Genomic DNA, 12,895 nt, shown 5'->3' on the forward strand with positions numbered 1-12,895 from the left:
GAATTCATACAATTAGGTCAAAACATTTATTAGTTAACAGCACTGATAAGGCAGTGATGCTGCCAAGGAATTCAGTCATGAAAAAAACAACCAGGAATCTGTCCAGATTTATAGTTCTTACTGAATAAAGTAAGAACAGGCCCTTGTTCTGCATCCACTTTGAATGTCTGCATTTCTGATGTCAGCTGACCATTTATTTCTTAAGCTTTTGAGGTGTTACTTCTTTTCAAAGTGACCACAAGTGTTTATACTTTATTATTATTTTAAACCATGACAGCATTACACAAGGGAGAATGCAAGGATAGAAAAGGAGAAATAATGTAATTCCAACAAAAACCATAATTGCTTTCCCTCTTACACACAGCTCTTTGGTTTAATGCCACTTAACTCTAAGTGCCAAGTGTTACCATTTGCTTAGAGAATGGAGACAAGGTAGGCAGCCATTTTCCAGCTGTGGACTGCTAGGCCACGGTGCGGTGATTCAAATGTTAATTTTGCCATAACACACTACTGACCATTACCCTTACCTTATGGAGTTTTTACATTGCAAATTCCTAGATACCCTGTTTTCTTGTATTTAAGAAGAATGAGCCAACAAGAGATGGCCTTAGAAAACACAATTATTTTGGAAGAAACCTGGCTTTGGTACTGTTTTAATGTAGACTCCTTCTTTCTAAAACAGTGAACTGAGGAACCCAAAAAGAGAAGTTCAGATAATTTGGCTGGATTTCCCTCAAGCAAATCCTGCTTATCTGCAAGCACTGACTGGGAAGAATACAGTCACAGCTGAGCAAGTACAGGAAGCCTAAATTTATTTTCTCTTCCTTCACTTTGGTAGAAATTGTGATGTTTAGGGTCACTGTTGTCAGACTTGACACTTATGAAGGTACAGCACACACAGCCTCAGATGTAGGTCCCCTCTGAAAAGACAAGGAGATGTCAGACAGGCTTTGACACCCAGTCACACCAACCTGTCAAACTTAGGGCTAAGAAGGCACATCCTGCAGGAAGTTTGCACCTGCAGTGCAGCCTCCCACCTGCTCCAGAAGCACTTTATTCCAAGCCAAGTGGCACTGCTGTATCAGAAATCCTGAAGGAACTGTTACTACAGCAGTGAAGACATTCCCTATACCCTGACTTTCTAGGGACATCTATTATCCAAGGTAATGACAGAAGCACAAGAGGCTGTCAGGAAGAGAAGATAGTTACAGTCTACAGTGTGTACTTTAGTAATTGCATAACAACCTGATGATTAACTATCTGGTGATACTCAACAGATCAGAACTTGTAGCAAAACATAGTGGTCTAGCTAGTAAGGAGGCAGAATGCCAGGGCCAGTTATACAGCAAAGGCTGTTTGGCCTGAATTTGTCTTAGACTGTTTCCAACGGAAGACTTCATGAGAGCAAAGTGAAACAAGTCAGTCTCTGAAAAATGACTGCAGAGAAACAGAGATTTAACTCTGAAGTTTCACACAACTAGAGCACTTCTTCCAGATAACACTAATTACACTTCTGTGTCCTCAGACATTTAGAAGAATTGAAACTTCAAAAGCAGAGATTTCACAGTGAACAAAATCCATATTTGGAACTAGTTTAGGTTAAATATAATATCACAAGCACATTCCCTCTAGCTTCCTAGACCTCCTATTAGCAAGCAAGCATTAACCAGCTGGCATGTACTTCTAAACTAGAAAAACAGCTAAGCACCACCTTTCACTTCATTACCTGACTCTCTCCTATGCTGCAGACTTTCTGACCAGAGACCCATTTGCTTGATATAACAGACAACAGAGTAAGCCATTTCATTAAGCTTTCTTGACTTCAGATTATGTGTAAGAACACATCAGAGAAAGTCTGAAACCTCTTCTAAGCACAAGAGACTTCAGGAACTTATTTATGGGCACTGATGCATGAATCTTAAGGTACTTTTATTCCAATTGTTTTGGCACTACACATACTGAATATTTACCAAGGATATACTTCTGAGGGTGGAAGACTTCAGCTTCATCAAAGTATGTTTGGTTCCCCTTTAAATTATGAACTAGCTCCCCAAAGATGAAATAGAATGAGCTTGGGTTTCACAACTTCTTTTCTGAGGTGAGCACATTAACCATTGAGAAAGCAAAAACATGGCTGAGTAGTCAAACAAAACGATAAGTAAGCTAATGATTAAGAATGAGACTTGGGAAAGGGATAGAGCTTGTTCAGGTAATAGGAATCACTGCCCTTCAGGGCAAAGTGTTCCCTTCTGTTATGGTTGAGAGGAAGCTCAGTGGATCTCTTCCCTCTCCCTCTGCAGCACTTTCCTCTCAGTGCTGCTAAACAGTTAAATGACAAACAATGGAATACCAGCCTGGGTAGAAAGGGTGACATTCACACCCACACCTTGGAATCAACCAGAAACATACTCGTGTAAATAAAAAGAAATATAAAACTGCTAAAATAACAAAGAAGTAAGGTAGTCTGCTAGCAAGCTTGCAAATCTAGTCCCAGTTTGAAGTTTTAATGCACAGCAAGCAAGCTGCTCAGCCACACCTCTGTTAGCTGCACATGAGCAAAACTTCAGCAAAGGCCAAAGACCCAGACAAAGAGCAGTCTTAGTTTCTTTCCCAAGCAACCTAGTATTCTACCACAATTAAGATATAAACATTTGTCCCAAACATTTTTACAAGCGACAAGAAATGTAACAGTTCTACTGTGTGCTAACAAAATATGGGCCTAAAAAACCCCAAAATAATAAACCCCTACACTTAGCAGAGCACAAATGACAGACCTGATCTAATATTCTCTGCAGCTCTGATGAAAGCAACTTACCTTCCTGAACAATCCCCAGGCACCACAATCTGTTTTGTTTAGTATTCTAAAGCTTCGAAGTTGCCATAGGCATGAACACAGGCAAAAAGAGGTACTGATTCTTTGTCTTGTTGACACTTCCAGTGTCTATGAATTTGCTGAGTTTTTCTGTACACTGCAACTATCCGTACTCTTTTATTATTATCTCTCCCCTAAGCAAATATGCCCTTAAGTCAGTGTAAAAGTTGTTTAAGTAGGTTTTTTATTACTCTACTGGGCACTCCAAAGAAAGCAAGATTATACTACCACTATCAGTTTCACTACATGTGACTTGAACAGCAAGATTACAAACACTTGAGGAAGGCTACTAACCTTTACAGTTGATATCAAAGCTTACTTCTCCTTTGTCCAAGGTATCCAACAGCTGTTTAACTTCTTCAGCATTTCCATTTCTAGCATCATGGAGAAGCTGCTGTTCTGCTTCTGTAGTCATCTCTGATAAAATACACAAAAGAGGAGATTTTGCAATTGGTTCTACTGCTGTAAGTTATGGCTTAAAATTACATCACTTTTAGCTGGTATTTAACACTAACCCTGGTATGAGAAAGATAACTATTCTCTCTGTGGCACACACTTAATGCCCAAGCTGTTGCAACGGCCCAGCACTCAGGCTACTAAGAAGCATTAAAATTCCACATACAAAGCAGTTAAATAACCAAATACCCATATTTTGTTGCTTCTCTTGTTTTCTAGGTTCTAAGGGTGGCTTGGGAGTTGAAACTCTATGCCACAAACCAGGCAAGCTTTGCTACAAGCATAACCAGTAAGCATTTGCTTTTTCCTTACAAGGCTTTCACCCTTATCCCTTCATGTATCCAAAGGCAACAGGAGTGAAAAAAAGAGAAAGTTAACTATGTACATCCATTAACCCAAGTATTACCTGAGAATTAATTGACAATTATTTTGGCTGCCAGCCCTGAGGAACAGAATGTCTTTGCATGGAGATGTCAGATACACATCAGTGATTAGTACTATGGAGATGTCAGATACCCATCAGTGACTAGTACTATCATCTCTTGAGCCCGGGTATCTGAGGCCCTGCAATCTTCACTTGAAGGGGAATGGGGGACTCAGACAACTTCATAGATTTGACTTTATCTTTAAGAAACACAATAGTACAATATAAGGAAGTTAAAACACAACTCTAAAAGATCACTAATTAATTCTAATCCTACCATTGCACTTGAACTGCAAAGGAAAAAAAAAGGCATTTATGTCTTCCAAAGAAGGGAGAAAACAAAACCTTTTAACATGACTATTTTACAGCTCTCTACTAGATGGGGAGCCTTAGATCTTTGGGTAAGCAATAACGCTATTTACCAGGTCTGTTAAAGAATACTGTTCCTAAATGATGTCTTAACCAATCTTTTCCCACTCTGAAATCACAATCTGAAGTTGGTTTGACTTTTTTTTTTTTTTTTTTTTAAATGCTATTATAACAGCTACCAATTGTATGAAGCTTAACAAGTACAAGTGCTGGACTCTGCATCTGGGACAGGGCAATGAGATGCCAGAGAGTACCAGTGCAGAAAGGGACCTGGGGTGGGTCCTGGTTGATGGCAAGTTGAACACAAGTCAGCAGTGTCCTGGCAGCCAGGAGGGCCAACTGTGTGCTGGGGGGCATCAAGCACAGCATTGCCAGCCAGGCACGGGAGGGGATTGTCCTGCTCTGCTCTGCACAGGGACAGCCTCACCTCAAGTGCTGAGGACAGTTTTGGGCACCACAAGAGAAAAAAGGAATTAAGCTATTAGAGAGTGTCCAAAGGAGAGCAATGAAGATGCTGAAATATCTGGAGGGGAAGCTTTATGAAGGGAGGCTGTGGTCATTTGGTTTGCTCAGTCTGAAGGAGACTGAAGAGAGACCTCATTGCAGTCTTCCACATTCCTATGGGGGAAAGCAGAGGGGCTGGCACCAATCTTTTCACTCTTGTGTCCAGTGACAGGACTTGGGGAAGAAGCACAAAGCTGAGTCAGGGGAGATTTAAGTTGGGTATCAAGAAAAAGTTTTTCACCCAGAGAGTGGCTGAGCACTGGAGTTGGTTCCCCAGAAAAGCAGACACAGCACTAAACCTGACAGTTCAAGAAGTCAAGAAGACAATGCTCTCAGCACATGGTGTGACTCATGGGGCATCCTGCAAAGCACCAGGACCTGGACTCAGTGATCCTGATGGGTCCCTTCCAACTAGCTTATTCTATGATTCCACCACACCTAGATACAGCATTTCCCTATTTAAATACACTGCTTTTAAGTGGTGTCAAGAAACTATGTTAAAAACAGCTTCAAAAGACTGTGCTGCTATAAACAATTTATTGCTATTCATATAATAGGAAAAAAAGAGACCCTGTCCAAATTTAATGTCTCCAGTTTAGTATATTCAGACACACTAGGTTTACCAGGTCCTGCAGTCAGTGAATGATTACTGGCCTCACATAGGTAGCTTTCCTATACTAGCAGAGGTTTTGAATAGTCCCACAAACTGTTTACACTCTGCTGTTCTGGACAGGCAGCTTGATTGCACCACACACACTCACAGCTTAAATAGATGCAGGGAGCTCTTTGACTACGGTAAGATAAGAAGCCACTCAGCAAGAAAAGAGACAGTGAGAACACTGGGTAAGGAACAAAAAGCCTGTAACAGTGGCAGATCCTGCAATATTCAAGGCTGAGGCAGAAATTAGAACAGGACAGACTGCCAAAGAGCTAACAACACAGCAAAAAAGGTTTCTCTACCTTTTCTTCAATCAGCAAAGGCAGAGAGACTCTGTTTCCAAAGAATTTGACAAAGACTAAGCAAGCCCTTTCTAGCACATTTCAGAAGAACAGACTGGATCAGTCACCTGCAATCTATCACAGACACAGGATACAAATGCCTTCTCCAGAAGCAGTTAGTCAGCACTCTCGTTCATGCATGCTTTTCAGTTCCACCAGAAAACAAAACAAAACAAAACGGTACTAGTTCTTCTAGCAGTCCTTAAAGTCCTGAAGCTACTTTCTCCTTTAAACAGCAATCTATCCACTTGTGGAGGCAACACAGCACAGGTTATTGTTACTGGGGCAGGTATAACTTTCCTCTGTGAATCAGTTCTAGCAGTGTCTAGAGAATGACCAAAATCATGTATGTTAATGTACTATCAGCCTGTAATACTACCTCTGAAGCTGAGTGATACAGTTTCAGCGGGACACAGAATGCAGCACTGAGAATCACACAAACCAAAGATAAGAGGACAGTTACACTCATTTTGCTGGCTTCTGCTAGCAATCATTGGGGAGAAGGGGGGGGAAGAAAAAAAGCAAAGCCCATCGTTCATTTTCACCCCCTCCCACACAGTATTGCTTTAGCCATGTCTCAGATGAGAAACCCCTGTATCGTTTGTCAACATCCCACATACTCAGCAGGTACGAATAGCAATGCATTTTCAACGCATTAACAACCTGCTGTTTCCATTTGATATTGACGAGAAGGAAGAAAAGACTGTTTGGGAAAGAAACCAAGACGCTGATTCAAACAAACAACTCCTGCATACACAGCAAAGCCTGTTATGTGCATGAGCAGAATCTTAAACAGATCAAAATACACAGAAAGTTCAACCACTATATAAAATAACTTGCATAGTTTTTCTACCACCGAATAGTTGTAAGGTTAAAATCACTGATTTGTTTGTACTCTTAAAGCAAACATTAGCAATAGAGTAATATGCATAGTAACATGGACTGCCTGCTTCACTGATTTAGTCCTCAAAGACCTTGCTGTTCAGGCCAAGCCTCCAATTCCAAATACACTTTGTAAGCCCGCAGCATGCAATGACGCAGAATAATTACAGTCTGGCTACTAATCACGGAAGGATCGCTCACGTGAAAGCATTTCTACAATTGGGGGCTGGAAAGTGCATCTGCATGCAGTTACCCATCAGACAAATTATAAAGAACATACAGCTTCAGCTAATAAGCTAAATGACATGCCAAAATAAAGCTGGCAGCAAAGAGACTCTTAACAGAACCTTTTATATTGTTGTAAATACTGTTTTAAGCAATAGGATTTGCTCTGTAATGGAGATGAGAAACCACTAACAGAAGTCTGAGTGACAAGCTTAGAGTATGGAAACAAATCAATGCACAGGCATTCAGGTGGTGTGCACTTGCAGCTGTACTTTGTACAACTATACTCCTGCACAGACAGGAGTTTATTTGGTCCCATGACCCATCACGAAGAGCTCTAAAATCCCCACCCACCAGTTTTAAAGCACCAATCCAAGCCATCAGCACTGAGGGAGAAACTTTATAGTTTCATTTGGAATTATAAGCTTTAAGATACTGCTAGCAGGTTCATCTATATGGATTGTGCTGCCTCTATGCAAATCCACTAGCCACTTAAAAGAGAACACATCTTTCATTCAGCTGTGTTGCCATCATTACCTTATTCCATCAATCAGCTGATACAGGTAAACTGCTTTTTATGGCCCCTATTTAAGCCTTGTGCCCTTGAAAGGCTTGCATGGCAGTCTCCACAGTCACAGGTACATCATGACAGAACAACAGAACATTATTCAGCATCCCCTCTGCAGCTGAGATGTGACTGCAAGGCACTTCTGTTGAACTCATTAGGACTACCACAGCAGTACTTGACTGCTAATTGAATCTTATCCTTTAAGAAGGTATAAAAAATAGCATTGAGATGCTCTGCTTTTATCTTCTTCGATGAGAGCTGTGCCAGAGTGACTGTCACGCTACTAGAGGATCTATCTTCACACAGGGGCTGCTTCAAACACAGAGAACACAGGTTACCATTCTGCCTGCATGCCTGCTTAAGGGAGCTTTGCAGAATACTTCAACACAAAAGGCCAACCAACTATATTACAAACTACCAACTTTACCCAACTGCTAGGATAAAGTGCAATCAAAAAAACCCACCTGCTTTTCTCAACGTGACCTACGAAGATCCAGAGTGCCACTTATGACTGTGAGGCAGCACTACTTGTAAGACCCACTTGCTTTTACTTTGGTTTCTTCTCCTGCTGAATTCTCTAGCTAGGTACACAGCCCAGAACAATGACAATATATACTAAGGAGAATATGAGTGGGTTTCACTCACATACAGCTAGAAAAGCAGGAGAAACAGCATTAGCGCTGGCCAACTTAGAGGCTCCAAGGCAGCGGCCATGGGTTGCATAGGAAGTTTTCTCCTGATGACAAACAGTAAGGCTGGCAAAAAGCACAACATTATCTAGTATTTCAATAGATCTTCCTCTAGCAATGAAAATTAGATTCCTGTAGGAGAAGATGATACATGCTCAGGAAGATTTCTTACATGTCCCAGCACGCACAAGTTATGATGTGATGCTTGCAAAGAAGGCGGGCAAAATGCACCAAACTGCACAAACAGACAGAACCTGTCCACAAACCCACACAACACACTGTACTGACAGGAGCTGCTCCAAGAAGAGTGGCTGTACTAGAAGCATGAGTGATGTTATCTAAAAGTACTTGTTTCAGTCTTTGGGTAAAGGGTCATAGAAGTTAGAAGCTGGTCATGCTTCTATGACACAGCCTCCTTGTGAAAGCAGCACCTCTCTAAAATCAAGATACTGTCTGTTTAATAGCAATTTACACATCTGCAACAACACATCTATTCAGCACCACTCCCAGGTAGCACCACTACTTAAACTAATTCTCGTTCTTGGGCATCTCCTGGATGTTTTCCGCACATATTTAATTTCTGTTACATCAAACACTTCCTTTCAGCCCAGGCGCTCCGAATAAGCTTACCCACAGTTCGTGCGAGATCTCACCCGGATCAGCAGGCAGGCACAGTCCCAAGCAGTGAGAACTTCAGCAGGACGGCCGGAGTTCCCTACGCCCGCCTGGAATCGAGCGGCCCGTTCCGGTCTCGGGAATTAAACACTTTTTAAGGCGAGTCAGGCGCGTCGCAGCAGCGGCGCTCCTTGCCTGCGGGGAAAGGTGCGCTCAGACCTGCGAGCACCGGCCAGCGCCGCGCCCGTTCCAGGGAGGGGAACAGCGGGAAGAGGAGGAGGAGGAAGGAGGAGGAAGGATCACCCACGCACAGCAGCAAGCGAAGACACCGCTTCCCAAGGGCGAGAGACCACCCCGGCCCCCGCCTCCAAGGCCGCCTCCGCTTCGTGCCTCGAGCCGAGCCCGGCTTGGGGCCGCCCCCTCAGCCCGCACAACGGACTCCTGAGGGGGCAACAGCGACACCCCCGAACACGCTCCCGCCGGCTGCGGGGGAGAGGCGGCCACGACAGCAACAAAGCCAACGTCGCCGCGGGAGGGCGGCGCATCCCCCGCCGGCCCCGCGTCCCTGCCGCGGAAGGAAACCCGCCCCGGGCGGGCGGGCTGGCCCACTGCCGGCCTCGCCTCGCCCCGCGAGCAGCTGCCGCCGCCCCGCGCCGCGCTACGCGCACCGGGCGCGGTTACATGTGACCGGCAGCGGCGCCCCGGCAGCTCCCCCCGCCGCGCAGGGCGGGCGGCGCGGGCTCCCGGCGGGGCGGGGCGGGACACGGCTCCGCCCGCCTGGCCGCCGCACCGCCCCCGTGACCGAGACCGGCACCAGCGCGGGGACCGGCCCCAGGAGCCGATGTCTCGCCGCAGCCCGCCCGAAAAGCCGGGAGGGTGAAGTGGGGTCCCGCTGAGGGCGCTGCGCCCGCCCCTCCGGCCGTCTGAGAGAAAGGGGCCTGCACCAGGAGCAGCCGGCGGCGGCCGCTCTTTCCAGGCAGGGACAGTGACACCCCTGCGGCCCCGGGGCTGCCCCGCAGGTACCGCGCTGTGCCCGCTGCGGTTTGGTGTCACACTCATTTCAGCAGTGCCCAGCGACAGAACGAGAAGCAATGTCCATAAAGTAAAACACGCCAAGTTCCATCTCAACATGAGGAAGAACTTCACGTTGAGGGCGTCTGAGCACTGGAACAGATGCCCGGGGAAGTCATGGAGTCTCCCTCTCTGGAGACATTCCAAACTCACCTGGACGCGTTCCTGTGTCACCTGCGCTGGGTGACCCAGACTTGGCAGGGGGTTGGACCAGATGATCTCCAGAGGTCCCTTTCAACCCTAACTGTCCTGCGAGTGCCACTGTCCTGCGAGTGCCTTCGCCGCCGCTCGGGTGCGCGGGCTGGGCTCCGCTCTGCCCCGGGAGCGCCCCCGGCTGGGGCGGGACGCGGCGGGGACAGACACCGAGAGGCCCTCAGAGACACGGGGGGCAAACCAGCCTCAAAGAGAACTGTAACACTGCGGGAATGGTGCATCGACAGAGGGGAAATCAGGGTCTATTTGGAAGCCCCTTTGGTAGCGTGTACAACCGTGGTGCAGGTGAAAGAAGACTGTCAGCACACGCTGCTTCTAAGAACAGCGCAGCCAAAAGCAAACTAAAAGAGAAATTGGGTGCTACCAGCGACAGAAAGTGAAGTACTCGCTTTTTTCAAGGCCCTTTCGTCCACATCTCCTTCCCCTCGGTTTATCCTACCCTTATTTATTCTCCACTACACCTTTCATCTGAAGAGCTGGCACCTTGTTTTTCTGCCTTTAGCGCATGAGAGGGGTTTTGCATTTTGAAAACTCCCACAGTGCCTCTGAAATCCTGCAACAGTTTATTAAGGGAGCAGAGAAGCTTTGCAGTGTTGTGGGATGACCAAGTTTGTGTCATACGCAGAAGGAGCACTGAAGAGGCAGGGCGGGAGCCACAGGTGCCGTGACAAACTATCACAAAATATTAGGATGAAACTTCTGCTCCAAAAGAGGCAAGTTTAGACCTGAACAATTTTTCTGAAATTCTTCATGCATAAATAATGAGACAAGCTTCATTTCTCTGTATTGTCTACAGCTACACATATTTTTAATCTTTGAAGAATGACATAAAAAAAAGAAAAGGAACAGTTTCACGCCTGCAGATAACACAAATGTATCATATTTGAACTACTGCCTTTTGTTACTTTTAATTAGTTTGTCTTACTTAAGAGATCTGCTTCCAGGGATGCCTTAGTAATACTTATATAACATCTGAAAGGCTTCAGGAAAGGATCACATTGGCTTTCTTTTCTTAGGAGCAGAGCTTCAAGTTGCTGCCCTTACTTTCAAAGCACTAGCTGTGTCATCCTCATATACCTTTTCGTTTATTTCTTCCTTCTGCTTCTCACTTTGAGCCATCTTTCACAATGCCATAAATGCTTTAAGCAACCTCACAATAAAACCTTTTCCTATTTTGTATTTATTTTGCATACATGAACACCAATTTAAAATATGCATATTGTCACCACATATTTCTTACAAGTTTTATAACAAAATTGACGTATTGTCACCCACCTACTCTATAACCCATTGCAATGCAACACAGAGTTTACAGTTCAGTTTCACTCTTCAGCCAGTTAGTGTAGGGTTTTTCTCTGAATCTGAGTAAGAAAGGCCTGAAAACAAATAACTTAATAAATTTAATTATTTAAAAAGACAAAGTAAAGGCCAACAGAGATAGGAAGTAAATCAGAAGCCATGGTGTCCACAACTAATCCTGGATGGACTTCTCCTTTGGCAGGCTGCCATTCCATCTCTGGACAAAGGCTCCTCTTTGGCTGCAAGATTTTAGTTTTCTTACAAGAAAACAGCTATTCCATAAAGGATGTTCACAAGAGAGCTTTACTCTTTGTATGTTTCTAGATAAGGGCAAGGCCATGCAGTTGCTCTAATCACCTGCACTCTGTGCCAAGGAGCTAGTGAAGCTGGTCCTGCTCCCAAGGGTTTTGTGCACCACAACCCAGGCCCAGAGGCAGCACAGCACAGACCTGGGCCTGCTCCACAGTGAATTACTGACTCCTGGATGTACAGGGCTCTCCTGGCCAGTATCACTACACTTCCCCTGCTTCCATCCTCTCCAAAGAGTGTCTATTTTTCATCCATGTTTTGCCTCCTTGCACATCCCAGAGTAATAATGTCACAGTGCATTTTGGACTTTGAAGTGTGGAAATGAGAAAGAGAGTGTTGCTGATATCGAGGTTTTGTTCTCTTTTGTTTTGTTTTGGTTTGGTTTTCATGTCATTCCTTTTTTCAGATAACTTGCTGAAATTAGTGATTCAGAAAGCACGAAACATGTCCCATCTTAGGGCTGAACACACTGGCAAACAGCCTTGCACAAAACTGAACTGTTTTGTTTGTCATTTTCACAGTATAGTAGTTTTTTATATCCTCTCTGTGATGGGACAACCTTTATTGCACTGACACTTTGTGTTCCTCCTCTTCAGACTAGAGCATACTGGTCAAATTTCAGATGTACAACTGGGCAACAGAGTGCACACAGAGAAATGAGAGGAGGAAATAGTAAACTACACATGATGGGTTGTATGTTTGTTTTCACACAGTAACATGTTAAATGACTGTGTTTGTTAGCTCACCAGAAGTCCTAAAAATTTGTTCCTGGTGCACTTCCTGAGGAAACTGCTCCCCAACTCTGAAAAGCAGTGCAGCAAGCACAGGTCCTTGCTGTATTTCCATACAGATTTTATTTACTAGGCTGGCAAAACACAGACACAGGAGAATTAATTAATGTGCTGACACTCTCAGATGTGATTCTTGTGGATCTCTCTGGATTACCATGAGCAACTGCCAGTGAGTGATCAAAGCAAATGTTCATGTTGTTCTGAAGTGCCTGCAATAGGAATTCTTGCAGATGCTAGTCTGTTGCTGAAGTTTCTTTCATACTTTGCAGGTAATAACCATATAATGTAGTGAATTTGTGGATGGTGTGAGATGGATTGCCTCCTGAGCTGAGAAATGCTTTTTGCTGCTCAAAGCAGCACTGAAGCAAGCTCAGGTGGTTTCTTGAGGTATCCTGTATCAGGGAAAAAATCTTATAACAGAGAAAAGTTCCTTTTTGACAAGCCTATTTTTATCTGAATGCAGCTATGGCAGGAGAAAATGTGAGAATTCACTGCTGGTCTTCTTCTCTCAGGAGGCTCCTAAAACCTGCTAGTAATTACTTCATAGAAAAGCTTCTGGATTTCTGTAACTCTACAGAAGGCAGTTATACCCTGCTGTAGCCAGCACAA

The 12,895-nt window shown here is 44.5% G+C and overlaps 1 protein-coding gene across 1 annotated transcript in view; it reads right to left on the reverse strand.

Annotated features, from left to right (window-relative positions):
• The window catches only part of OSBPL1A (oxysterol binding protein like 1A), a 78,047-nt gene extending 68,964 nt beyond the window's left edge, over positions 1-9,083 (reverse strand). Inside the window, exons 1-3 of the mRNA XM_059471443.1 lie at positions 8,915-9,083; positions 8,619-8,798; positions 3,167-3,289 (exon numbers count right to left, since the gene is read on the reverse strand). Coding sequence (XP_059327426.1) covers positions 3,167-3,287 — 121 coding nt within the window. The 5' untranslated portion in view covers positions 3,288-3,289; positions 8,619-8,798; positions 8,915-9,083. The remainder of the gene's footprint in view (positions 1-3,166; positions 3,290-8,618; positions 8,799-8,914) is intronic.
• Positions 9,084-12,895: the final 3,812 nt, after the last annotated feature.

This window comes from Ammospiza nelsoni, chromosome 1, assembly GCF_027579445.1.
Source record: "Ammospiza nelsoni isolate bAmmNel1 chromosome 1, bAmmNel1.pri, whole genome shotgun sequence".
NCBI classification, from domain to species: Eukaryota; Metazoa; Chordata; class Aves; order Passeriformes; family Passerellidae; genus Ammospiza; species Ammospiza nelsoni.